Source organism: Mesoplodon mirus (genome assembly GCF_964341445.2).
Source record: "Mesoplodon mirus genome assembly, chromosome: 5".
NCBI classification, from domain to species: domain Eukaryota; kingdom Metazoa; phylum Chordata; class Mammalia; order Artiodactyla; family Ziphiidae; genus Mesoplodon; species Mesoplodon mirus.
Window position 1 is genome coordinate 177,054,937 of NC_138980.1, and position 27,780 is coordinate 177,082,716.

General features: G+C 41.7%; 1 protein-coding gene across 4 annotated transcripts in view; it reads left to right on the forward strand.

Annotated features, from left to right (window-relative positions):
- Window positions 1-27,780, forward strand: part of SEMA5A (semaphorin 5A) — a 492,799-nt gene that overhangs the window by 375,798 nt on the left and 89,221 nt on the right. For all 4 annotated transcript variants that reach the window (XM_082622624.1, XM_082622623.1, XM_082622626.1 and 1 more), the window contains one exon: window positions 11,964-12,171. In XM_082622624.1, the coding sequence (XP_082478750.1) occupies window positions 11,964-12,171 (208 nt within the window). The remainder of the gene's footprint in view (window positions 1-11,963; window positions 12,172-27,780) is intronic.

Below are 27,780 nucleotides of genomic sequence, written 5' to 3' on the forward strand. Positions count from 1 at the left end.
AGATAAGCTCACTGCATGGCCCCTGGCCTGTGAGCTGGGCCCCAGGGTGAAGGAGACACAGATGTGAGTGACCTGGAGACAGGAGTCTAACCTGGATCATCGGGCTCCAGGGTCCTCATACAGAACCATGTCCTCTGCTTGAGCACCTACTGTGTGTCAGGCACAGACACCAGTGAGATCACAGTGAATAAGACAGGCTAGGTCCCCCAGCACCTGACTACCTGGAATTTATGTGCCGAGGGTGAGGATATAGGAATGTGGTTTAAAAATAATACTTTGGGATAAAAGAATGTTGCATATAATTTATGACTAGGGTGTTTAAGCTGGCTAACATATCTGTTTTTGAGAAAAAAATAAGCCATTAGTTGAATCTGATAAACTGAGTTAATTAAAATCTCCTTTTCAGGCATACACTAGCCAAGAAGGCTTGTTTTCTTCTTTTAATTCCCTTTTACTATATAAATGCGATACTGAGCTCCCAGTGCCAAGACCAATTTAATTCATTTGCTCAATTATGGGTTAAAAGAAAGAACTTTTGACACATATTAGCTGTCTGCTACTTTGGAGTCACAACTGGCTGAATTGATGAACTTTATATAATGATCTGTTGCTATGGCAACATGCTTCCCAGTGAGTGGAAGAGGGCATTTCATCATTACCTCACTGCTAATGCTCCAAACAGTAACAGATGCAAATACAAAGTGCTTCCTTTTACTCTGCAGTAACTCTGGGTCGATGAGACAAACACGAAAAATGTCTCGGGTACAACAGCAGAGAATCAAATAGAGTCAAATGAACAATTGGAAATAAGGTAATTCAGCTTCCCTGATTAGTGGCCTTGGTGTCCACAGTGAATCTCCAGCCCTGTCACAGGCAACCATGGTCAGAACTGCCTGTCCCATTCACAGGTTTAATTTCTGTACTGGATTCAGCACATGGCAATTTGAATAATAAACATCCCTTTAAAATACAACAGAACTTAGAAAAGCAGTAAGAGGAGAACAGAGTCAAGATAAAAGATTTAACCGTCCAGGGCTTTGCAATAATCCTTCATTTTTATATCACATTTCCCTGAACTAGCCCTCTCTTTGTTTCATGGTAGGACTTTTTCCCTCTCTTAAAACAAAAAATTTTCTATGTATCCAGTATGTTACAGCTCCACCCTCTTAAGTGTTTTATTGTACCTTAGAGGAAATATATATTTATTCTGTGTTTTGGAAGTGCTTCAGGCTGCTATACTCAAGAAGAATTGATTTCTCGGCCTTTTTTCGTCGTTCGGGGTTCTCAAGTTCATTAGAGTTGATGCCGTTATATACATAGGACCATAGGACATGATGACATTTTTCTTTTAGTATTGTTTCATTGTTGAAGCTTTAATGAATTGCAGAAGGCTGTCTGATCGTATACAAGTACGAAAAATCAAAAATTATTATTTTTATTTATAGCAGTAGTAAATGTTATATTGAGCTGATCATATTTATTTTCCTTCCCTCTCCTTCTCCCTCCTTCCTTTCTGCCTTCCCTCTTTCCAAAAAATAATAAAAATATTTTCATGGGGCTTCCCTGGTGGCGCAGTGGTTGAGAATCTGCCTGCTAATGCAGGGGACACAGGTTCGAGCCCTGGTCTGGGAAGATCCCACATGCCGCGGAACAACTGGGCCCGTGAGCCACAGCTACTGAGCCTGCGCATCTGGAGCCTGTGCTCCAGCAACAAAAGAGGCCTCGATAGTGAGAGGCCCGCGCACCGCGATGAAGAGTGACCCCCCGCTTGCCACAACTAGAGAAAGCCCTCGCACAGAAGTGAAGAACCAACATAGCCAAAAATAAATAAATAAATGTGGGTTTAAAAAAAAAATATGGTATATTTGCTTTAAAAAAAAAATATTTTCATGAACCCTCAAAATTTCGGTGAAACTAAAATTCTAGACATCCTCCAAAAAGAAACTCATGATAATCAATGACCTTTCCCTCAAATACTGGAAAGCTCATTCCTGAGCACTCATTTAGTTCCAATTGTCCCCCAAAGATCACCAGGGTTGTTAGCATAAAGGTTGTGAGCAAGGCTTCCGCTATTTGAATTATTTTATAATGTTTATCAAAATGCATCAGTTTTTCACAATACTACATGTTCTGTATCACCTCCTACTGCATTTCTAGCCCAGGATCATATGTATAGGGGATTAAGTGAAATACATGACAATATTTGATAATACCAGACTGTTACTAAGATGAATCTTATGTTGTAATCATACAAGGTAAAAAGAAAATGGTCTAACATAGTTTATAATGCCTTTGCATTAGAATTTGAGTCATAATATCTTATGGAAATGTGGAAAAATAATTTGCAGTCCAGTTTTGAAATTGCTTTGAGCAAATTATCTGGGTGACAAAATCTTCTTACTCTTGACATGGAGTCCCTCTGATAGCCTGCTCAGGCTGCCTTAACAAAGATAACAGACTACTGAAGATTGGGTGGGTTAAACAACAGAAGTTGATTGCTCACAGTTCTGGAGGCTAGAAGTTCGAGATCAAGGTGTTGGCAGGGCTTATTTCTTCTGAGACCTCTCCCCTTGGCTTGCAGACGGGCATCTTCCAGATGTATCCTCACATGTTGGGTACACAAGTCTATGTCTTAATTTCCTCTTCTTATAAGGACACCAGTCACATTAGATTAGGAACCACCCACATGACTTCATTTTACCTTAATTACCTCTTTAAGGGCCCTATCTCCAAATACAGTCACATTCTGAGGTATTATGAATTAAAACTTAAACATACTAATTTTGATGGGGTACAATCCAGCCCATAATAATCCATATTTTATTATAAGGTATATTTCATACCAAATGAGAGATTGCTATATTTGAACATCCCTATCAAGATGCAGAATAGAACCTTGCTTAAACTATTGAATCTGTGTTAATTAGCAAACTGATTGCTGAAATTTAGAGAAAGACCAGCTGTTTTCCCCCAAAGTCAAAAATATAGTGAATTTTCAACCACTAATAACTGAATTACATCCATTAGAGTTTATATTACATACAGCTTACATCACATAAAGCAATTAGTGGTTAGAGAGTCATTTTTATTGTAAAAGTTTTTTTTGTTTAAACCAATCTTTTGTCACCTTAAACCTTCTTTTTTAAAAAAAATAACTGAAATAGAATATTCTAGGCACTTTTCATCCATTTATTCTCATGTTTGCTTCCTGAACTTGAGGAAATGAGAGTCCCTAGCCTGGTAGAGAAGTCAGATCTGTCCTGGCACCACTTGTATATTAGTTACGTGTATAGGGAATTATGTGATAAAATAAGCGTGTCTGTAAATCATAGCTTAATCTTCGTCTTGAATAACCACTACTGCTTAATACACTGTTTTATCAGACCACCTGATCTTTTAAAAAACTTATCAGCCATACTATTACTGATGCACCATTATAAGGATTGTATATTATACCTTCCATATTTTCAAAACAAAACTACCTTCAAAAACTTAGAAACCAGCACTTGATTGATATGCAGAGGACCTAAATTTTGGCCCAATCGTCTGATCTTTGGAACTCAACTTTTCTGGGCTTTGCTTTCCTCACCTGCAAAATTCAAAATATTGTCATAGGTTCCTTCCAACTCTAATGTCCTACGACTGTTTGAAATTTTAGTTTAGAAATCATATTGATGGTAGATGATTTGCAATTAGAGTGCCCATACCAATGGGATCTCTCATCTTCTCCCCCAAAGACTTATCTTGGATTCCGAAAATTGCCTGGATTAGGAAAATAAAAGTGGTCTGTAGTTTTCTATTTGTACGTCAAGTTTACATCTATGCTTCTCTTTCCTTGTTAGCTTAATTTTGGTATAAATACATCAGTGTTTTTTTTTTTTTTTTCTTGCTTGCACTGCCTTTCATATGTTGATTATCCAGACTGTGAATGAAGAACAGTCTCGAAGCCCTCACCAGTTCTGTTTGGGAGGGCAGTCAGGGTCATTGGTTTTCTCAGAAAAGTGATACAGAAGCTCTACTCCAAAAGAGTAAGGACAAGCTTAACCTCTAATTAAAGGGAAACTCTACAAAGCAAATGGACCAAAACAGAAAGAATCTTCTTTAGTGGTTGTGCTGACTTTGTGGCAGTCCATAAGGTTCTGACATAAGCTGACAATAATGCATTCACTCTCACAGGACATCTGACCTTTGCCTGTGGGCAGATTACCAGTGGGTGACACAGGTGGCCAGGTGAGGGGTTAAGGGCCAGGTTCTAATATCAGGGCTACACTCACTGGCTGGACAGCCATGAGCCTTCAGTTAACCTTTCAGGACCTGCATCATCTTACCTGCAGTAGGAGCTCTAGTGCAAGGGTTCTCAAACATTTGTGGAGATGGAACCTTTTGTTCAGTTATTCTCAGCCCTTCCTGCTGGAACCCTTTCTTCAGTGGAAATCATATGGCAAGGCTAACTATGTGAAATGAAGCTTGCCATGTTGTGGGTTATGAAGCTGTTGCCTGTTTTGGGGAGTGATGGGCACCTGGCTCTTCAGGGCAGTACTGGGCCACCTCTCTACATCTCTAATCTGTCCAATACCATAGCCATAACCTGATGTGACTGCTGCACACCCGAAACGTGGGTAATCTGAGCTGAACCCTCATTTCAAAGACTTAGTAGAAAAAAAGAATGTAAAATAGCTCATTCATTTTATACTGATTACATATTGGAAGATTTACACTATTTTGGGTACATCAGGTTAAATAAAAATTTGTAATTAAATTTAGTTCACCTGCTCTTTTTTTTTCTTTTTTAAATGTGGCTGCTAGAAAAATTTTCAATTACTTGCATGGATGGCGCTACAGTTCCGTTGGATGATGCAGGTCTAGACTCACTCTGTGGGCTCTCGCCTCCAGCCATCAGTGTTCAAAAGCTTTGTGGTGATTCTAGTAATTGTTGCTTCCTCAGGTCACATGTGCAAGTCACTCTGTTCCCATGAAATGTGTTAGGAATGTGTCCTGGCAGCTTTCTTTACTACCACACTTTGCTCTAAGAACATTTTTTCATTGAAACCAAAATATTTTTTTCTGCAGAAAAACATGCATTTTTGTTTGTTTGGTTTTGTTCTCTTTTTTAAAATTAATTAATTGATTGATTAAATTTATTTGGGCTGCATTGGGTCTTCGTTGCTGTGTGCGGGGTTTGTCTAGTTGCGGCAAGTGCGCTTCTCATTAAGGTGGCTTCTCTCTTTTTTTTAACATCTTTATTGGAGTATAATTGCTTTACAATAGTGTGTTAGTTTCTACTTTATAACAAAGTGAATCAGTTATACATATACATATGTCCCCATATCTCTTTCCTTTTGCGTCTCCTTCCCACCCTCCCTATCCCACTCCTCTAGGTGGTCACAGAGCACTGAGCTGATCTCCCTGTGCTATGAGGCTGCTTCCCACTAGCTATCTATTTCACATTCAGTAGTGTATATATGTCCATGAGGTGACTTCTCTTGTTGCAGAGCATGGGCTCTAGGCGCTCGGGCTTCAGTAGTTGTGACTCCTGGGCTCTAGAGCACAGGCTCAGTAGTTGTGGCACAAGGGCTTAGCTGCTCCGTGGCCTGTGGGATCTCCCTGGACCAGGGCTCGAACCCACGTCCCCTGCATTGGCAGCTGGATTCTTAACCACTGCACCACCAGGGAAGCCTTGGTTTTCTTCTCATTTTACTTACTCTTCCCCTAAGGTGCTTGGTAGCTCATTAGCTATAGGATGTGCACATGTTTTGCTGTGGGTTGGAGGTCGTGGAGCAAACTTCAGTGTGTCACGGATCATTTCTTGTGGTTGGAATTTTGGGGGGGATTTCTTCATGTCCTTTTCAAGTAACCCTCCAGTCTTCTGATAAGTTTTATGTAAATATTTCTTCCCCAGAAATCACTTTTAAAATTGGATTTATTACTGTTTCATGTGACAATGTTCCAACTTTACCTTAGTATACCATTTTGTTTATGACTTTTGCTTTTTCCTTTGGTCATTTTCCTAATGGCTCAGTATACTGAGGTTGAAATGAATACCTCTCTTATTACGATAATCCAATTTTGCCTCTGTGTTTTCCACCTGCCGTCAGATGTGCCTCTGGTCTTCCATGACTTTATTACTCACCAGCAAAAATCAATATTAGGAATTGTTTGGACATACAGTCTGATTATTTGTGCCCAGAAGAGTTCTCATATCCCTGGCAAGCACTTCAGTGAAGCCCTTCATTTGTTCAAGGTCTGGTCTGGTGACGGTGCCTTGCATGGCTGTTGTTTTGGGGAATAGTTGTCCCTTTCTCTTATTCCCAGAGGTAATGCCTTTCAAGTATACATACAACTTCTGTTCATCCAGACATGTTTGATCTGGCTCTGCATGCCTCACTCTTTAGATAGACGGTGTAAGGGAGCACGGACATCAGTCACCGTGTTTGCCTGTCTGTGCCTGGATTGTGAGAAGGAGTGTGGTCCTGGTAAACAGGAGACCCCGGTGCTTTCTAAAGCAGCTGCTGACAGTGTTTGTCTTCCACGTGGGCAGCTTCCGATGGATCAGGATGTTGCCTTCCTTCTAACTACCTCCCAACTGGCTACGTTTCATGACTTCCAGAAGATTTCATAGAATAAAAAGAGTATGCAAACAATCTAAATATAACTACCCTTTCCTAGGTATCACACTGGCTTTTTAATTAATGTTTATTTGGGGTCCATTGTTACTTTCTCTTGTTCATTAGCATTGACGTGAACCTCCATTTCATGTCTGACTCCCTTACAGGATTTTGAAAGTACAGTTCATAGGAAATATATATCAGTTCTTCTACTCTCTGAAACTCAGTTTTCTCACCTGTAAAGTGGGAATACTCATGCATATATTTGTTACATCCTCACCAGCTTGCTGAGATGATTACATGAGATGTGGATATAATAAGGCTGCCAGATTTAACAAATAAAAATATAGGATGCCTACTTTAATTTGAATTTCAGGTAAACCATGAATAATATTGAATTGGATGTACTAATACTAAAAAAATTAATGGTTTATCTAAAATTCAAATTTAAGTGGGCATGCTTTATTGAATCTGCCAACCCCCTAAAGTATAAGCATGCTTCCTGTTCTGCTGAAATTAGGCAAATATAAGTTCTTCAGCACAATATTTACATTTTCATGTAATTACAGCTATTCATGTGTTTCAGATGACAACCATACTATATCAGCTTTCATCAGCCTGAACATGAAAAATCTTGCAGTAGCTCTCTCTCACAAGTACCTGTGGTTTTCAATTTTAGAGATAAACTACAAATATCTGACCCTCAAATGTGTGTCCATAACGTAATTAGTATTTCACATTCTCACATAAAGGTGAATATTATGAGAATTTGGGCCAAGAGAGTGCCAGCCCCGTGGTCTTGATGTCAGCTCCGATTCTGCACTTCCAGAAGCACGCTCTCCTCCTCTCTCCCTGGGAAGTGATCTGCAATTGACAGGAAGTGCCAATTTTCTCTTTCCTTTCCGATCTCAAAATTTTGCAGACTGATCGAGAAGGTTTTCTGTATTTCTAGCATTGATTGTTTTCTTTCCACCGACTTTGATTAGAGTATTGAGTTTCAGGTGTATATGGTTTTAGTTTTCTATGGCGAATTTTCAGAGCTGATAGTTTCTCAGCTGAAACTGATGAAAATGTTCTTCCTCATTCATATTTAGTTTATGACACTTTTAGTTGAAATATTTGGGAATTGGGAAAATACTGTTACTTGTTTCACCTTCACACTGACTGATCCGACTGATACCGTACCTCTCATTAAATGTTGCAATGCAAACATATTAATCAGGAGTCTTTTTAGCAAATGTACAAGTGATAATGACATTCCCATAACAGTTGCCTTCCTTCCTGCCTTCTTCCCTCCTGTCTATGTTCCTTCCTTCCCTCACTCGTTAGTTCAGTCTCTCGTCCAGCACATATTTATTACTCTCCATAGGCCACAGTGGTGGCCGCTCTGCAGACACCAGAGGACAAAACTGATAGTGTCTGCCCCCATGGAGCTCAATAACGGCAAGTGTAGAAGCCACAAAACAACTAAATTAGTAGTTAAACTGTGGCAGATATTATAAAGCAAAGACAGCAAAACATAAAAGCATTCTGAGGCACCTCCCCGAGTCCTGCTGTTCTATCCTCTCATATGAAGTGGATCTTTGTTCCTTGGTTTCTTAGGAGCCAGGCTCTGACTTTCTGCCTCTGAAAGAAAAAAAAAAAAAAAAAAAAAAACGGCTTTGCCATGTCCTTGCTCTATTACCAAACTAAACTTGGGTCCATTTGCCCGCGTGCAGTAAAGCTGATTTACTGACACCAGCTTGGGCTCGGGCCTCAACTGGCCCATGGGTGACTTGGTACCGTGTTGACACCTGATGCAGAGGGTCCGAGGCAGGAGAGGGGTGTGGTCGTGCATGTGTCCAGAGGCTCACGCCAGAGACAGGAGCATAGGGTGAGTGTTCTGGGGGTGTCCAGGTGAGGAAGGTGTTCTACACTAAGGTGACAGTGTGTGAACAGTGTGGCCAAGGTGCCGGCTGAGGAAGGGCAGACATCAAGGGAACAGAAGGAGGCTCCTGGGGTCAGGATGTGCTGACCCTGTTGCCGACAGAACGGGGAACTTCACGAGGCTCCTCACGTGATCGGGTGGCTCAGAGTGAAGAAGACCCAGCAGAGGCGTAGAAGGTGGACGAGCACCTAAGTCCACGCTAAGTACCCTTCTCTGAAATGCTAAGAAGTCCTCTAGTTTTGTTAGATCCCAGTCAGCTGAAAAGTCTCATACAAGGCGTGCAGAAATACACTGAGAAGATTTGATCAATGATAGTTAGTTCTTTGAAATCAAATGATTAAAGATCTTTGAAAATTTGTTTTTTCCCCCCACAATTGCTTAAGAATTCAAAGTGCGTATGAGTATATTGAATTGTTATTGATTTGGTTTCTCAGAGTAATAATCCATCAGCAAAATACATAATAAACAGCCAGGCGTCTCTGTGCACCTGTTGAATAGGATTTGGTTCTCTCACCCATGTTTCCCATGAACAGAGCGTGGTAACTGTCAAAAGATGACAGCTCGCCACCTGGACTCTCGCCTCTTCGGCCTGTCCTCACCTCCACCCCTGCATTGTTCTAAAATGTTCTGTTTTATCCCAAGAGTCTCTCTTTTTAAAATTTTTATTGTATTATAGTTGATTTACAATGTTGTGTTAGTTTCAGGTGTACAGCAAAGTGAATCAGTTTTACATATACATATATCTGCTTTTTTTTTTTTTGCGGTATGCGGGCCTCTCACTGTTGTGGCCTCTCCCGTTGCGGAGCACAGGCTCCGGACGCGCAGGCCCAGTGGCCATGGCTCACGGGCCCAGCCGCTCCGTGGCATGTGGGATCTTCCTGGACCGGGGCACGAACCCGTGTCCCCTGCGTCGGCAGGCAGACTCTCAACCACTGAGCCACCAGGGAAGCCCTAGTTATCTATTTTACATAGAGTAGAGTGTTTATTCCCAAGAGTCTCTACTTAAGACTCATCAGAGCCTCGCAGCTCACTGGATGGTGGCAGGCCCTGTCTCCTAACTTCTGTCTCGGACTGCGTCCTATTGTTGGGATGTCCCAAAGGGCAGCAAAGGCTCCGTGCCTGTCACTGGTCCACAGGAGGGTGGCACTTCCATCTGCTGGTGGAGTCCTCCTCTCAGGGTATTGGGGCTGAAACACTACGCTGAGGTGACCTTCCCTGAAGCTGCCACCTGCTCCCATCTCTGCCATGGTGCCGGGCTTATCTTTGATGCTTTGCCGCATGCAAGCAGGAAGACCCAAACATCACTGGGTTGAATTTCCCGCCAGCTGGAAATTGTGGTCTCCAAGTCAAAATTAGATTGATTTACACAGTAAATGCATACAAATTGTTTTGCACACTTTAAGTGTGAGCACTTGTTAAAATGCTGCCTTGCTGCGTAGACTTCCCCTGTCTCTCTCTCTCCCCACTTCCCTCTCCCCCCTCCCTCTCCCCGTCTCTCCCTCTCTCTCTGTCCCCGCCCACTCCCTTGCTGTGCATTCACAAACTAACACTCTTCCCTTAAAGACGACCCAGCAATCCCACTACTGGGCATATACCCTGAGAAAACCATAATTCAAAGAGAGTCATGTACCACAATGTTCATTACAGCACTGTTTACAATAGCCAGGACATGGAAGCAACTTAAGTGTCCATCGACAGATGAATGGATAAAGAAGATGTGGCACATATATACAATGGAATATTGCTCAGCCATAAAAAGAAACGAAATTGAGTTATTTGTAGTGAGGTGGATGGACCTAGAGTCTGTCATACAGAGTGAAGTAAGTCAGAAAGAGAAAGACAAATACCGTATGCTAACACATATATATGGAATCTAAGGAAAAAAAAAAGGTTATGAAGAACCTGGGGCAAGACAGGAATAAAGACACAGACCTACTAGAGAATGGACTTGAGGATATGGGGAGGGGGAAGGGTAAGCTGTGACAAAGTGAAAGAGCGGCATGGACATATATACACTACCAAACGTAAGGTAGATAGATAGTGGGAAGCACCCGCATAGCACAGGGAGATCAGCTTGGTGCATTGTGACCACCTAGAGGGGTGGGATAGGGAGGGTGGGAGGGAGGGAGACGCAAGAGGGAAGAGATATGGGAACATATGTATATGTATAACTGATTCACTTTGTTATAAAGCAGAAACTAACACACCATATGTTTCTTAATGAACTCTGGATAATATATATCCACCTAGGTATTTTCTCTCTAAATGTAAACATCCTTCGTCTCTAAGGACTCTCCTAGGAATTAAAAACTGGAAAGGTATTTTCTGTCCAAATCTTTTGTGAGATTAGCAGATTGATCGGAGGCCTTGAAGCCAGAGGTTCTTGATTTTATTTCCTGTTTTACATGACTTGATAGCCTCATTATCTGTGTTTACAGAATAAGAATTACAGTGTTTTGAAACTCAGATCCCCATGGGTTTTATGAAGTCAGTGCCTTCAGGGAGATTTGAGGAACTTGTGGACGGCTTTCAGAAGTGCTTCTAGAGGGTTGGGTCTCGTTCCCTGGACTTGCACACAGGCCGTGGGGGCCTCCCCACAGCGCACCAAGGATAACAGCACGTTTCAAGTCTGGGTCCCCACCCTGGGGGTTGGCTGCACCATGCCCCTCCCTGGTGGAGAGGACCCTCCTCTGTGCCCATCACAGCCACTCTGGAGAGTCTTTGTGGTTCCAGGGACACTAGGACACTTGTCCTCAGGCAGTGCTCATAGCCAAAATAAATGAGCATAAGCACGTGGTGAGCAGAAAACCTCGAGTGGGGAGGGGACCGGGTCAGAAATGGATGTTCATTAGTACAGGAAAGAAGAAGCCGTGGAGCTGAGACCCAGAAGAGCATCCCGGAGAGCAAGCTTGGGGGAGAGAGAGAGGAAGGAGGGGATCTAGACAGAAAGGCAGAGAAGGATGTACTTCCAGGGCAGTGGGGAAGCAGGTGGTCCTCTGTTCCCTGCATATCTGCAGCTGTCCATCATGTGGGGTCTTCTGTGCTGGGACGGCAAGGTCACCTCCTCTGTGTCTCACTGAGAATCCAGGGATTCCTCTCACCTGATGTTCTCCAGGGAATGGTGCAAAGCTGTCTGCGTTGAGCCGCAGTGAGCTTGCTGTGCTCTGGGTCTCTAGACTTGCATCGAGACCAGGCAGCTAGTAGCCGAGTGGTTCTTGTCCTTGGCTGTATGTCCGCACTGCTGAGCACTGGGAAAATACTGGCGCCTGGTCCCACATACAGCGGGGCTAATTGGACAGGTCCAGGGTAGGGCCCTGGCATCAGCAGATGACCCTACGTGAAGCCAGGCTGGAGAACCCCGGTGGCTCAGCTGGCGAGTGGCTGGTGAGACCCGTTTACCTCACTTTCTTCTCTCCCTGTCACCTCCGCAGATTACGGCACCATTAAAAAAGTGCGGGCGCCCCTCACTGAGACCTCGGGCAGCTGTTTGCTGGAAGAGATGGAGCTCTTCCCCGAGAGGCGGCCGGAGCCCATCAGAAGCCTGCAGATCCTCCACAGCCAGAGCGTCCTGTTCGTGGGTCTGCGGGAGCACGTGGCCAAGATCCCACTGAAGAGGTGCCAGTTCCACCACACGCGCAGGTAGGGCAGCCCCATGGGACCATCTGGTGTGCTGGCGCCCCTTGTCGAGGCGCCACAAAGAGAGAGGGCACGGGAGCCCCGAGGGCTTTCAGATTTCCCGTGGTTGAATGGGATGAGGACTTTAGCATCCTTGTGAATCCTGCATCCCAGGATGCAGAGAGTTCTGATGCAAACCAGGCTGTTGTGATGACAGTAACACATCAGTATCTGTGGAGGAGCAGCCACTGTATAACATCTGTAAGCAGATGTCAGGATTAAAATAAATTTTTCAGTGTGTTATAACATTCAGTGATGATGCTGATATTTGGTGTTCCTGAATTAATCTGCTACAAGTATATATATATATATATATATATATATATATATATATATATACACACACACACACACACATATTTTTTTTTAACCTGGCCACTAAAGTATTTTAAACCTCACTTTCTCATCTAACACATGTGAATTGCTGTAGAATCAAATGGGAAAATATATGTAATGGAAAATGCAAATGGGCAAGATGGGTATTCTTATGTAGAAGGAAGGTTTTTATGTTTAATAAAAATCGTTACAATATTCCTTTCTAGATGATTTTAGACAATGAGGTATATAATGTGATGCCTCCTTTGGTGTCAGTGTTGAGAAATAAATAGCATTAGGGACCCCCCAACTAATTATGATGCTCTTGTGTTGTGATTCATAATAACAAATAGTGACATTGATTAACAACTATCTTTTGTATAACAACTTTTCCCTAAATTTAACCAATGGCTGCTTGAAATTTGTTCGGATTTGTGTTTCCTGCAGGACTAGCCTAGGGCAGGAATTATTCTAGCCCAGTTGCTGATGGTTCAGTGGGCGACAGGGAGGGTTGGGGTCTCGTTAACAGGAGTGTCACAAGTTAAATGAATCTGGAAGGGCACCAGTCCTCCAGCTCCAGCTCAGCATGCTCTGTGGAGACATGACAGGGGATAACAGGCAGGAGAACAGTCCTGTGCCATACACAGGTATTTCTGGTGCTGAAATGGGAGTTTCTGGTTTGCAAAGCATGAGGCAATTCACCTTTTTCCTGGTGCTCCACTAGCTCAGCAACTTGTAGGTGCAACTTAGGCAACTAGGTCCTGCATCAAGTCAGGGAGGCCAGGCATCATCTGCCCACTCCTGTCTGCTAGGTAGCTGCACTTGAAGTTCAACCATGAATCCACAGGCATCAACCACCACCAGACCCAGCCACCCAGAAGTTGACAAGTTCCCCCTTTTTCTTTCAAGGAGAATAAGCCCCTTGCCTGTCTTTATCAGGCTCCTGGGAGGACAAGATTTTACAGTTATATCTAGAGCTGACTCTCCCTGCTGTTTGCTTGTCCACCTCACTCAGAGACAAGCAGTGAGAGATGACAAATTTATTGTAAACTGATAGACTGTTGTCTTCTGTGTGCTCACACCCAGAGTGGGTTAGTTTGTATTTGACCCTTAAATATTCCATTAGAGGAAAGAAAATCTAAACATTTCAACCCAAGAATTTCTCTGGATTTCTCCCAATGTTTCTCTTCTATCTTCCTCTTATAGGAAGATAGGAAGACCTCTGTAACACTCATTGAAGAAAAAAATCCATTTCTAAGGAACTGGTATTTACATGACCAGATCTCCTTTTTACAAATTATGGAGAAAGATAGTGTGGTTTTTTTTGTTGTTGTTTTTTCTGGACAAAAGCAATTTTTACTTTCAAGAAATGTGGCTAAAGAAGTACACGGCATAGGGACAGGATAACAATTGAGTAACAATAAGTACTCATTTCTTTGCTAAATATATTTTTCAGAGTACAGTGTAAGTAGTTTTGTTATCAGAAAATCATGTTTATAAATGAATTTTGAAGTGTTTAGAAGAGAAATTGAGCTTAACTAAATTACCTGTCTCCTTCAAAATCATATTCACATTGTTCATTTTTTTGAATATCTGTTTTTCAGAGGCAATGCAGTTTGATATCAATCAAAATGCTTATAAATGATAACAGTTGATGCAATTTCCCAAGATTCTTTCATATGTCTGGCAGTGTGCTGGATCTTACCCCCACCTTCCTTCATCATTACACCCTGACAGTAAAGTCAAATATCATCTCTATTTTTCAGATGAGGAAATGGTGTCTGGGACTTCTGGCATCCTGCCCAAAGTCACATAGCTCATGTGATGTGAAACCCAGATTTAGAGCCGCACTCTCTGACCCCAAGGCCCAGACTTTATCTTTGGTTCACTGTGTTGCCCTGGTACAATGGGGACGTCATGCTCAGTGGTCAGATTTCAGCATGGACAAGCCTTTTTTTTTGGGGGGGGGGTGCGGTACGCGGGCCTCTCACTTTTATGGCCTCTCCATTGCAGAGCACAGGCTCCGGATGCGCAGGCACAGCGGCCATGGTTCATGGGCCCAGACGCTCCGCAGCATATGGGATCTTACCGGACTGGGGCATGAACCCATGTCCCCTGCATTGGCAGGCAGACTCTTAACCACTGCGCCACCAGGGAAGCCAGGAACGAGCCATTTGATGGCCTTTTTCATGGTGTTCTTGCGAGCCAGAGCTAGTTAGTACCAGGACAGGCTGAACTCAGGTGTACTGGCGAGTACTCCCAGCTTCTTCCCATTAGTGCCTGCCTTATGATGCCTGCCACGAGGCTGGGTTAAGTAGACCAAAAGGAGGTTTTGTACCCCTGGATTACTGTAAAAGGAGTCTCCATTCTCTAGCTGTTCTAGAGGTGACCCTGGACCCAGGAGGGGCTGCAAACAATGCACGCTTGCACCATCCACACTGTGCACATATTGAAGCTTGGAGCCAATGGCAGTGTTTTTAACTTCCCATAGCTGTTTTCCTCGGAAAGCTGTTTGGAAAGAACAATATTTAAAAAATATATTTCAGTTGAGTTTGACCTCAAAAACTAAGCAGAAAGATTTTGTTTTGATTTTAAACTTTTGTTTTGCACATCCCATTTAAGAAATAGCATGGAAAAACTATGCAAATAATAAAGCAACTCATCAGGCTGGATGGTGACTTCTGGGGATGTAGAGTGGGAGAGAAACTTTACCTTTCCTGTGTATCCTTGTTACTCTAAGACTTACTTACCACACGCATGTGTCAGTTTCATGAAATGAATTAATATTTGCTGAATTCTGAAGAATACGGGAATTTGGAAAGGGCTGCATATGGGTACAGCATGTGAAATGGAAGGTAGGTAAGCTGACACCACCCTCACCTGAGGCCGGTGCCCAGCCAGGGGCTCCCAATAGAAACTTGAAAGAGGTAAAAGGTCTTCATAGGGATGCACAAGGTGAAGCAGGCAAGAATAGCCACTAACTTAATTCCTACTGATGTAAGTACCAATATAAAGTCATAACTTGCCACTTGGAGGAAAACAGACTGGCCAAGAGCTGGTAGAGGTCTTATGTCCCTGCTTCAAGAAGAAAACAATGATCACAGGACTTAAGCTGCAATAGTCACATCCAGAAATCAAGCTGTTATTCCCCACACCACCACCACCCCAAGGAAATAGTGTAACCTTCAGTTAGTCTGGCTGATTGAAGCTCCTCAGGCCTAAGGAAAGGAAAGCTTGGGGAAGTGCTGATGGAAAGGCTTTTGATTTAGACTTTAAAACCATTTTAAGGATTGTGCATTAATTAGATCAGTGGGCCGGCAAACTTTCTCTGTAAAGAACCAGACAGAAGATGTTTAGGCTTCCCAGGCTATAGGGTCTCTCTTGCAGCTGCTCAACTCTGTCCTTGTAGCATGGAAGCAGCCACAAACCATAGTGAGTGGGTGTGGCTGTGTGTCAGCAAAAGGCACACAGGTTCATCCAGCAAAGGAAGAATTCACTGTTAGATTGAATCAGTTTATTACTTATGTAGACAAAAGTAAGAGCAGAAAAAGTGTCAGCTACCCAGGTCCCTTATCCCACAGATGACACCAAAATAGAAGAGATCAGATGACAATGTGCTGGAGAACTCAGGCCCCACGCTGCTGAGGAGCTGATTCTGTGCTGCAGTTTTATAGCTTGAAGCTGCATCCTAGTAGGGGCGAGAGTAGGGGGCAAAAAGCCTTATACCTCATTAGAACCCAGGAGGTGATGAAAAACCATCTCCTCCTTGGAGCACAGGGAGGTGGGAGGAAAACAGCTTTGTAGCAGGTGCTCATAATCCTCCCATGCGTGTGATCGGGCGGGTCCCAGGGCACTCTGTCGAAGCTTAGCTTAGCTGTAGTTAAGCTTTGCCCTATGTGGAGACATGAAAAGCCGCCAGGGCACCAGGGCCAAGCATTCGCCTACCCTGTGTTTCAGTAAAACTTTAGGGAGCAGGCTGGATTAGGGCCATGCACTGTCATTGGCTGATTCCTGAATTAGATCATTATCATGTACGCCTTTTGAATGAATGAATGTGCTTTACATCATTACATACACTAATTTTTAAAATTAGGTGTTAAATCACATAAATTAAGTGTGAAATTACATAATTTAACTCTAAACCCTAGTAAATTAACAACAGAGTGTTTTCTACTCTTCAGACATTCATATATTCTTTATTTTTTGTTTGACACCCACCACAATTCTGAGGTTAAATAAACCTATCAGGTTGTAGGGTTAACATTTTATAGATGAGGGATCAATTGGAATCAGAGAGAGAATGTCCAAAGAATCATCCGTCAGAGAACAGAAATTAGAATTCTTCCTTCAGCCTTTGGGAATGTGAGCTCCTGAAGGCTGGGCATTGTCTTTCCAGGTTCCGTACAGCCTTCAGCATGTGTCCGGCCTGAGACAGGCTCAGTAAATTCTTATCAAATTAACAAATGGATACTCTGCCTCTCCCCTTTCTGTTATTTTTCTTTACAACCTAAAAAGAAAACCTCAATTCTTGTGTAACAATAAAGCTCCCTTTACAGAAAAGTGTAGTGATATAAAACATTAGCCAAAGGATTGAAAACCCTTAGTCCTTAGGTGTTTATTTTATTTTTGCTTTGCTGTAAAAACTATTTGGAGAGAGAAGAAAAGCTGGGAACTGGAAGATTCATAGCCTGTATATAACATGAGACATGGCTTCTAAATTTTGCTTTATAAAACTAGAGGGAAAGAGGAAACCATTAAGAAAAAAACACTGGCTCCATTTGTGAGTGGGTGTCTAGTCATTCTTAGTTCAGTTCGCCTGTAATAAAAAAGTTAACACCTCATTAAGAAAAGTAGTGTGGAAATTAGATTACTGCAGGATATTTATTGCTTGAAAGAGCTACAGTTTAAAAGGTGGAGTTAATAGGTTGTCACCTTTATTAATTACATATTCTCTAAAGACAGCATCTGCCTGATGGGAGAAACACAATGTATAGAGTGAAATTGCAGGATCCCCACAAGGTGCCCCAGCAAGACAACCTTAGCCATTCAGTTATGAATCATATAAACATCAGAAGGACATTTTGAAATGTACCCATTTTAAAAAGTAAATATGCTCCCTTCAAAATAAACTTAATATTTTCCTAATCTCAACATCCTGAGTTTTTGTTTGCTTTGGCTTTGGTGTAGCCTCTAAAGACTGTGGATTTTCCTTAGTTAATTCACTTATAGTATATTTATTGAATCTTATGTGTGCCAGGCTCTGAGTATATGATGATAGATGAGACATCACTGACCCTGTCTTCACGGGGCTCAGAATCTAATGAGAAATTCGGACATAAATAAAATCTCCCAAATATCTCTTGTGGATTGAAGCCAAAGGGCCTTGGAGCTACCTTAGACTTTATCCCCAAATCGATTTATCATTAAAGTCTGACCCTGGACTCCACTAGGACCTAATCTCCAAGTCTGCCATCGCTGTCCAATTATTTTTTTAAGCTATATCTGAATCACAACCAGTGCTCCAATCTTAAATTTCCAATAGTAAGGGAATTAATTACCAAGTTATGATATACTCACTCAGTGGAGTGTTCACTCAGTGGGTTATTCTGAAGGCATTAAATGATGACAATGAAGACATCTGTATGATATGATAATAACTGAACAAAGCAAGACACATTGTTTGCCATCATTAATACCGTTTAAAACATAGAAGGAGGGTTTCCCTGGTAGCGCAGTGTTTGAGAGTCTGCCTGCTGATGCAGGGGACATGGGTTCATGCCCCGGTCTGGGAAGATCCCACATACCATGAAGCGGCCAGGCCTGTGAGCCATGGCCGCTGAGCCTGTGTGTCCGGAGCCTGTGCTCTGCAATGGGAGAGGCCACAACAGTGAGAGGCCTGCGTACTACAGAAAAAGAAAAAAAAAAAATAGAAGGAAAAGACCAAAAGTATACATGCCAACATGCTGTTCACAACTCCAAAACACATGCCAACATGCTAATTACAACTGTGAAATACGTGCCAACATGCTAATCATAGCTGTGAAATACTTACCAAATTGCTTGTTAAATGCATGCCAACATGCTAATTACAACTGTGAAATACATGCTAACATGTTAATTACAACATTGTAAGAGGGGGTCCGAGGTAGGCTTGGGCTAGAACACAGTGTGTTCCAGAAACTCATTAGTTACATCCCCAAGTCCTGGGCAGGGTGGAAAAGGAACAGTCAAAATGTGATACGTAGAACATGAACGTGTGTGAACTAGACTAGTAAATTAAGAAATGTAAGTCATACTACTGTTCTATAATAATCAGGGGAAAATGTAGGTTATGTGAGGTGTGACACGCAATTTGGGAAGGATTCTCTATTCTAAAAGGAATTCTCTACTTTAAGGAAAAGAATATCAAATTATAAATACAAACATGACAGAGGCCAATCACAGAATTTTTTTTTTTCATCTATCGAACATGTTTTGAACAGTTCCAGGCAAGCTTTATTCTGAATGCAGGGAATACAGAGAGAAATCAGATATGGCCGTGGCTTTTTATTTTAATTTTTATTGGAGTATAGTTGATTTACAGTGTTGTGCTAGTTTCAGGTGTACAGCAAAGTGAATCAGTTATACATATACATATATCCACTCTTTTTAAGATTCTTGTCCCATATAGGTCATTACAGAGTACTGAGTAGAGTTCCCTGTGCTATAAGTAGATCCTTATTAGTTATCTATTTTATATATAGTAGTGTGTATGTGTCAATCCCAATCTCCCAGTTTATCCCTCCCCCATCCCCCTTGGTAACCATAAGTTTGTTTTCTACATCTGTGACTCTATTTCTATTTTGTAAATAAGTTCATTTGTACCATTTTTTTAAGGTTCCACATATAAGCAATATCATATGATATTTGTCTTTTCTGTGTCTGACTTACTTCACTCAATATAACAGTCTCTAGTTCCATCCATGTCACCTACAATCACAGAATCCTAAAGGGTCTCATGAAGTAAGGAAGTTCAAGCTTTCTTAGCTTCATGGTAAATCCACCTTTGACAATGATGTAAACGTATATTTGATCCAGGTAGACAATAAAAGCAAAGAAAATATTTGAGTGCCATCTTGTAGAGATGCTAGAGCCACCCAACAGTTTCAGGTTCCACTTCCTGTTCAGTTTCCTAAAAGAGCATGTTTCTGTCTTCTAAATGGCAATCCAAATAGTCACTTGGATAGTTTTAAAATCAATACAGTTACCAACCTTTTGTACCCCAGTTGTGTTTGAGAGGCACAGCTGAAGGACTCACACTGCGAGGTTTCATTATTTAATGTCTACAGGTCTCCTGCTTTTGAGCTCCCAGATTTAACGCTATGTAAAGAACTCCTTGGGGAAGCTTGGGCTGCAGCAGTTGATCTCAGCTCCAGATCCTTGCATCTGAGTGATCCTGAGCCAAAACACCTTGGCTTTTATACCCTGAAATCCTCCTAAGGTTGTATTTGCAGCCTAGTCCAGTGAATTAATGATTCTTAAGGAAATCATCATCCCTATGTGTCTGCAAAACAGCTCACGTACGGAAAGATCATGAGCTTTGGATGCAGGTGGATCCTGGATAAGCCTTTGGCTTGGTGTGTGATTATGAGGAGGTTGCTCAGTGTGTCACTAGAGCAAAAAGACAGAGACCATATAATGGGTCTGGTAAATAAGAAGAATCCAATACGAGACGGTTCCTCTCCTTTGCTGCTTGAGCATTATATCCAGTTCATGTACGTCCTGCTGAGCCGGTGCTGCTCTCATACACATAATTTGCCTTCATTGTCCAGATATACTTCACATTGCCTCTGGACCAAACAGAGGGCAAACTGACCTGTTGTGATTTTTTTCTTCCACCTTTAAACAACTTCACATTGTCTGAGATGTACAGGGCCCATCAGGCCAGATTCTGCTCCTTGCATTAATTTATTTACCTCGCTCTGGTCTGTTTGGGCAAATGGATTTTCTGGCGGTTGTGAGACTCTACCTCAAGCACGTTCTGTGTGTAGGTGAGTGATGTCAGCATGGCCCCAGTCAACGGGCAGGAGCGTCTGTCGGTGGGTATTCAGTAATCCCCTGTCTCAAGTGAGCAGGTACATATGTATACAAGCGGGGCTGATGGAGGCTGAACAAGGCCGGGTGTGAGGAGAGCCAAGTGCTTACTTTTACCCATCCCAGTGGTTGGGGAGGGCAACAGAGAATCCAGATGCAAGGTGGGTACCACACGTGCCTCAACTGTTCTGCTGAGAGGGGCGGATGTCCTTCCTGGGGTGGGCTGTGCTCCACAGGAGGACGCCTTGGCCCAAGCCTCACTCACTCAGTCGCAGGCAAACTGCTAAGCTGAGTGAATTATAAGAAGCCAAAATAATAATAAAAAAAAATTTCTCTGGACTTATTGTCCCCTAGGGTTTTGTGTAAAACTTAAGATGGATAACTTGACACTTTGTACAGTCTTCAGGTGTGACTGCTGACCCTTTTACCTCTCCTGTGTCTTCTGATTCTGCCTACTAAACCCTCATGTACAGAAGGGTTTCTCTTGAAGAAACATGAGATGGGCAAGAAATAATTGTGTCTTCATTTTTATCCTTGACTGGTTGGAGAGGAGAGTAGACTGAGAGAGCGGACTTGGAGAAACCTATGATTACCTCTAGTTTACAGACAACAGAAGATCAAATACCAGAGTGTAGGCTTTTCCCTGAACGAAGAGGCCAGTGGATGCTGTTCTTTCCCTCCTGGGCACAGGGACACAGCATTTTCCAAGTCACTTCTGGAAATTTACTTCAACATCCCTGAGCTGTGAACGGCTCATGTTTACTCTCTGTGCCCCTTTTGTTCCTGAGTACAAAGCTGGACAGGCTGCATTCCCTGAAGAGCTTCCCTCAGGGGGCAGAATTGGCCTTTCCAGAAAAATTTTGTGTTTGTTCTAGAGAAAAGTCCCCAGTGACTAAGGCCCACCCAGAGGCCAAAGTAAACAGCTCAGGGATCTGTGCAGGAAAATTAGGTGAAATGGGACTGTCCGTATCACATCAGAAACCAAAGCTGACTGCAAGTGCTACATTTCCAGAAAGCATTTTTGTTTTGCTTACTTCAAATGCCCTCTACTTTTTTCACTGTTTTTTTTAAACTATCAATTTTCCCATAATGCCTCACTGTAAAATTTTATATCTACCTAATAAGATTTTTTTTCTTTCTTTTGGCTGCATTGGGTCTTCCTTGTTGCGTGCGGGCTTTCTCTAGTTGCAGAGAGCAGGGGCTACTTTTCATTGCGGAGCACAGGCTCAAGGCATGCAGACTCACTAGTTGTGGCATACGGGCTCAGTAGTTGTGGCTCGTGGGCTTAGTTGCTCCACGGCATGTGGGATCTTCCCAGACCAGGGCTCGAACCCGTGTGCCCTGCATTGGCAGGCGGATTCTTAACCACTGCGCCACCAGGGAAATCCCTAAGATTTTAACTAAAAACCGTTTGCTTAATATTACTGGCAGTACAAATGAATTATTTAAACTTGATATTATTTAAGTTTGGTATTTGTTTTAAGAGCAATAAGAAACTAATATGAGCAACCCAATAAAAAGCAACCCCAAAAAAAGTTATTTAGAAAATAACGTTGAAGAAGTTTCTCAGAGAGTACAACAAACATAAGTTGATTCTAGAATGCATGAGACTGCTCCTACAGCTTGGGGCTAGAAGTAAAGAGAACCAGTAGAGGCACAGTGACCTCATAGCCATGCAGTAAACATGTATTGAGCACCTACTTCCTACAGTGCACTGCAGTCAGTGATAATTCATACTGTAGTCAATATGGAATCACCATCATCTAAGGTTCATTCATAAATAATTCACTTTAACATGTTGGAAAGGATGCATGAAGAACTATAGTATTTTAAAATTATTATAATAATCTTTTTAAAAAATTAATTAATAAAAAAAGCAAATTGAAATCTGAAAAAAATCCTTATTTAAGTTAATCAGTGTAATTTAATGATAAGCCAATATGATAAGCCAATAGCGAACAGTTTTTAATATATTAAATGTTAGTGACTAACTGAGTGTAAACATATATTTTTACTGGTAACTGTGTCTTTGCTTACTTGGCATGTGTCCTAACTTTTAAAAATGCTGTTGCAATTTGTACTTGCATCTCAGTTCTTCTTGGGAATTATAAATTCGTCTTCTAGTAGATTTCACTATCTGACACATCCGACTCACCACAGCCAAATTTCCCTTGTTTAAGCAAAACCCCCACATTTTAATCACATCAGTACACTTCTCTGGAATCTTAAGGCAACTTCAACCCAGCCAAGCTGCTCAGCTCACAGCATCATGCCATGTGCACAGGACTTCTTGTTGTCTTTCCTGGAACCACTGTGACCAGGGATGTGTTTCATATTCAGCCAAACCCTAGCTGCATTCAAAGGCCAGCCTAAAGAGCACCTCTTCCTGAAACTCTTCTGGGCCACAGCTCTCTCCTCTGATTCCTATAGGACCGGTTGTCAGGGCTTCTCAATAGTCATTCCTCACTATGACATTGTCAAGCAATGGTCATGAACGTTGTCTTCCCCCCTCACTAGACTGCAAGTTCATCCCTGATCCTTGTGTCTTCAACACATGGCACTGTGCTTGCACATGCAAGTAGTAAAAGAAATCATTGTGAATTGATGCAAATATGTAGCTGAAATACTTTGCCCTGTTTAATGGAACACACTGTGGTGTCTCACATCACCTTATTAAATAAAGACACTGTGGCATTCACAGATTTAGTATTTTTGGTATAGAATGCTTTCAAACACTCACAGCAATTGACAACATATATTAATTTGTAATTATGTTTAAAGATTAAGTAGAATAAGTATATGCAGCCCATCTCAAAAAAACTTTGTTTTTTTTTTCTACCACATGATGTAAGTTAATCCTCAGAACAGCCCAGTGAGGTGTTATCCTAGTTTTGCAGAAGAGGAAACTGAAAAAAAAAAAATGTTCCAGTTGGATTTACAAATTGAGGGACTTGTGGATGTCTTGGAATGTATTCCTCAGGAAGATTACTGTCTAATTGGAATTTTCCAGTCTTATTTTTAGTAAGATAATGTTTTTAATGCAACTCAAAGTAAAAGCAGATCCTGAAGTATATGGTGACATAGCCATTAAGAATAAGGCAACTGAGATTGTCTTAGGTATTAAGACACTATTATTCATGAATAGATAAGTTGTTCTCTCTCAGTGTCATCACCATGATAATACAAATAAAAATACTGACACTTGACATGTCATTTTTCTACAGAATTTGGGAAGCGCTTTAAAGTTGCGGCACTTACAAGGGAACCTAAATGCTTAGGGAGGGAGGCTTGAGGGCTCAGCAGATTCTACACCCCAAGCTTCCGCCAAAGCGCCACCTCCATTTATTAGGTGTTTCTTCAAACTCTCAAGTTCACTCCCTCCTACACTGTACACTTTCCCTATGCTGGTCTTCCTGCCAAAACACTCTGTTTTTGCTGAAAAGTATCACGTCAGTCACTCTGTTCCTCTCATTGGTCCCAGCTTAAATGTCTCTCCCCACATTTTCCCTCATCCCCCTTTTGTTTTTCCCTTTGCAACTGGCTATTAATGTTTATCGGGGCAGTTGTTTAATGTTTATTTCCTTCACTAAGAGGTGAGTTCTTTGGGTACAACTGACTGTGTCTGTTTTGTTTCCCGGTACACCCAGGAAACACTCTCAAAATCAGTTCAAGGCAGGTGCTAAGTATGTGCTGAATAAATGAATGATGGAAATACTTTTGAAATCCCATGTTTAATGAATACATGTTGATAAGGCAAGAGTTCTTAATATCAGAAATAAACTGACATAATGGCAGTTAGTGTGGCAGAAACAAGCCAGATGAAGTCATAGATACTTAGATAATCTAATATGCAAGGGGATCATATTCAGTAATTAGCTCCAGCTTTGCAGAAATACAGTGAAAGATTTTGATAAATATACCCATTTATTTCTATTACTCAACAAATAGCATAACCACAAACTTTAAAAAGTAAAGGAAGAGGGCTTCCCTGGTGGCGCAGTGGTTGAGAGTCCGCCTGCCGATGCAGGGGACACAGGTTCGTGCCCCAGTCCGGGAAGATCCCACATGCCGCGGAGCGGCTGGGCGCGTGAGCCATGGCCGCTGAGCCTGAGCATCCGGAGCCTGTGCTCTGCGACAGGACAGGCCACAACAGTGAGAGGCCCGCATACCACAAAAAAAAAAAAAAAAAAAAAAGTAAAGGAAGAGTTTATATAAACTGTAATGTCATTAGATTAATTTTCTGTAAGAAAGAAAGTAGTTTATCCTTCTAGAATTAAGGCCTACATCTAAATATACATTTGCTCTAAAATACACTTTCAATAAATGTGTTCTCAAATTAAACCTCAGATTCTGACCAACTTGTTTTCTGAATTCAGATACCAGGGCAATATATCACATGAGAATAATCTAAGGTTCTTAACAAAATAAGAAAAAGAAAATTATTAAAAATATTCATCACACAAAGAAAAACATTTTCAAAGTGGAATAAAGAAAAGCCACTTTCATGATGGCTCCATTCATAGGAAGTCTGTGATTTTCCACATGATCTCCTTAAGGGATGCACTTTCCAAAAATAATAAGTTATGATGACTGGTTTTTCTTAAGGTATAATTTAGAATAAAGGTAGAGCTCATCAGAATGTTCACCATGGTATGAAACATTTTAAGTGAGGAAAACATTTAATATAAACTGTATTTTTAATGAATGGGAACTTGTGATTGTAGAGAAGTTTTAGTATTTTAAGTGTAATCTTAAGAATCTACAGAACCATCTGCTGTACCGGAAGAAAGAGAGGTTATTACAAGCAGATTTTCATTGAAAACAGCTTAAAGTATTCCATGTAACCCTGTGGTGTTGCTTCAGTTCTACAGGCAGCTTTGCAAGGGAGAAGCCGCAAAGTTAGGGACTTGGTGGAATTTCCTCGTTTTGCGAAGTTTAACTTTGTCTCATGGTAATACTGCTTGAATAAGAAACATGAAACGGAATTCAGGCTTCTTGAATAATTCTCGAAGTGTAGCTTTGCCCTTTTTGCTCCCCAACGGAAAAACGGGATCAAACATGGAGAGGATTCCGATGTGTGATGTACACCGTGGAATCCAGCAGTGACGCTAGCTCAGTAGGACTGGTACTCTGGTCCTGCCTACGCCAGTCAGTGCCCTGGAATGGGAAAAGATGAAATTTAAGAACAACCAGAGGCAAGCGTACAACCAGGCTTTCCCAGATAAGACACCGCTCAGGCTGCAGGCAATCGAATAACTTTCGAGCTTTGCTTCTCCATCTTCCCTGTAGAAGCCTCTCCTCAGCCCCTGTGGGCGGAGCCTCCTAACCAATGCCCCTTTGGCACTGCCGGATGTTTGCTCAAATAAACTCTTGAACAGTTTAATCGACCTCAGTTTATCTTTTAACAGTTACAGGGTCACTTATCAAAAAGTTCCAGCGAGATTATGGTGACAGGTAACTGTTTCACACTCCTTCCCACCCCTAGTCCTGCTGTGAGAAGCACCAGGTGTTTTTTTTTTTTTTTGCGATACGCGGGGCTCTCACTGTTGTGGCCTCTCCCGTTGCGGAGCAACAGGCTCCGGATGTGCAGGCTCAGCGGCCGTGGCTCACGGGTCCAGCCGCTCCGCGGCATGGGGGATCTTCCCGGACCGGGGCATGAACCCGTGTCCTCTGCATCGGCAGGCGGACTCTCAACCACTGCGCCACCAGGGAAGCCCGAAGCGCCAGTTTTAACCGTTTGAACTTATTGGGCTGGTTAATACACAATAATTGCATGGTAACTTAATCAGTAATAGTTTTATACCTCTGTTGCTTCATTTATTATCTTTAGATGTATCTTCCCCAGCTGTGGAACTGGACTTCTCCTTTCTCTGCTTCAATTTTTTCGTTTTAAAACGAGAATAAATAGAGTAGCTGACAGAGGTATTCTGTTTAAAGGTTTTATGAGGTTTACATGACCAAATCGAGGTCCAGTTCTTAGAACAGTGCTTTATGCAAGGTTTACATATTTGATGTGTTAATAAGGGGTTTTTAATATCATTAATATTAATGACTTATTGTTACCTCAACTGCCTCCCTGGCCCCATGTTTGATGATTATGCTATGATTTCCAGTCCTATTCTTGGTGAACTGGTAACTCTGTAACAGGTTCAGCCCCTTGTAAGCTCTGCCCTAACTCAGAAGCCCTTGGCACTTCCCTGCTGAACTCACCTGCCTTGCCTCACAACCTTTCCTGCACACCTGACCTCTTGACCCTTCAGAGAGAAGGTGTCCAATGCCCTGCATTTCTGTGGGGTCATCTTCTGTATAATTTTGACTGTCACAGTCATCTCTGGCTGTTTCCTCCCTCCCCACATCTACACTATATTGTGTTTATAACTTAGGGACTGAAATCTTCATCTAATGATGCCCATGTTGTATATGAACTCTTTAGTTTAGACAAAGCTAAAATAAAATATCTACCATCTACAGTATTTCTGATATACTATGTTGAATATTGTAGACAGGGCTATATTAAACCATTATTAAATTGAAAATTTTAATGCATTTTTAAGCTACGGTACTCAAAAGGAGCACTTCTCTATTTTATTAAATTTGAACCAACCACGTTGCAGGGTTTGGGGTGTATTTGTTTGTCCTTGGGCAAATATTAGAAATTTTCGGTGTCTCCTTTTTCTCATCAATAAAGTTAAAATAATAATACCTCCCTCATTAGAGTTGTTTAAATGGTTAAATGACATAATAATTTTATATATCACAGTAGGTGTTCAACAAATAATACCCATTATTAAGGGGATGAAGATGATGGTAATGATGGTAGCGATGATGGTGGTGGTGGTGATGATGATGAAGATGATAAATAAAGTGAAAACATTAATACATTCCTATCAAAGTTGTTTCTGTATAAAGGATGTAATCATTTTATATATCACAGTAGATGTTCAACAAATAGTACCTGTCATTAAGGGGGTGAGGATGACGATGGTGTGATGACAACCGGTATTTTGGATCCTTGCAAGATTCTGACTCTAGATTGTTCTTGACACCAAAAGGCATCATGTTAGCATGGACAATCATTTGGTTGTCAGCCCTGGATCTTAGAAAAAAATAGATATTTCAAATAAAATTTATTTAATTTTAATTAGATACTTACTGGTGTATGCAGTTAGCTATGTTCTCTACTGT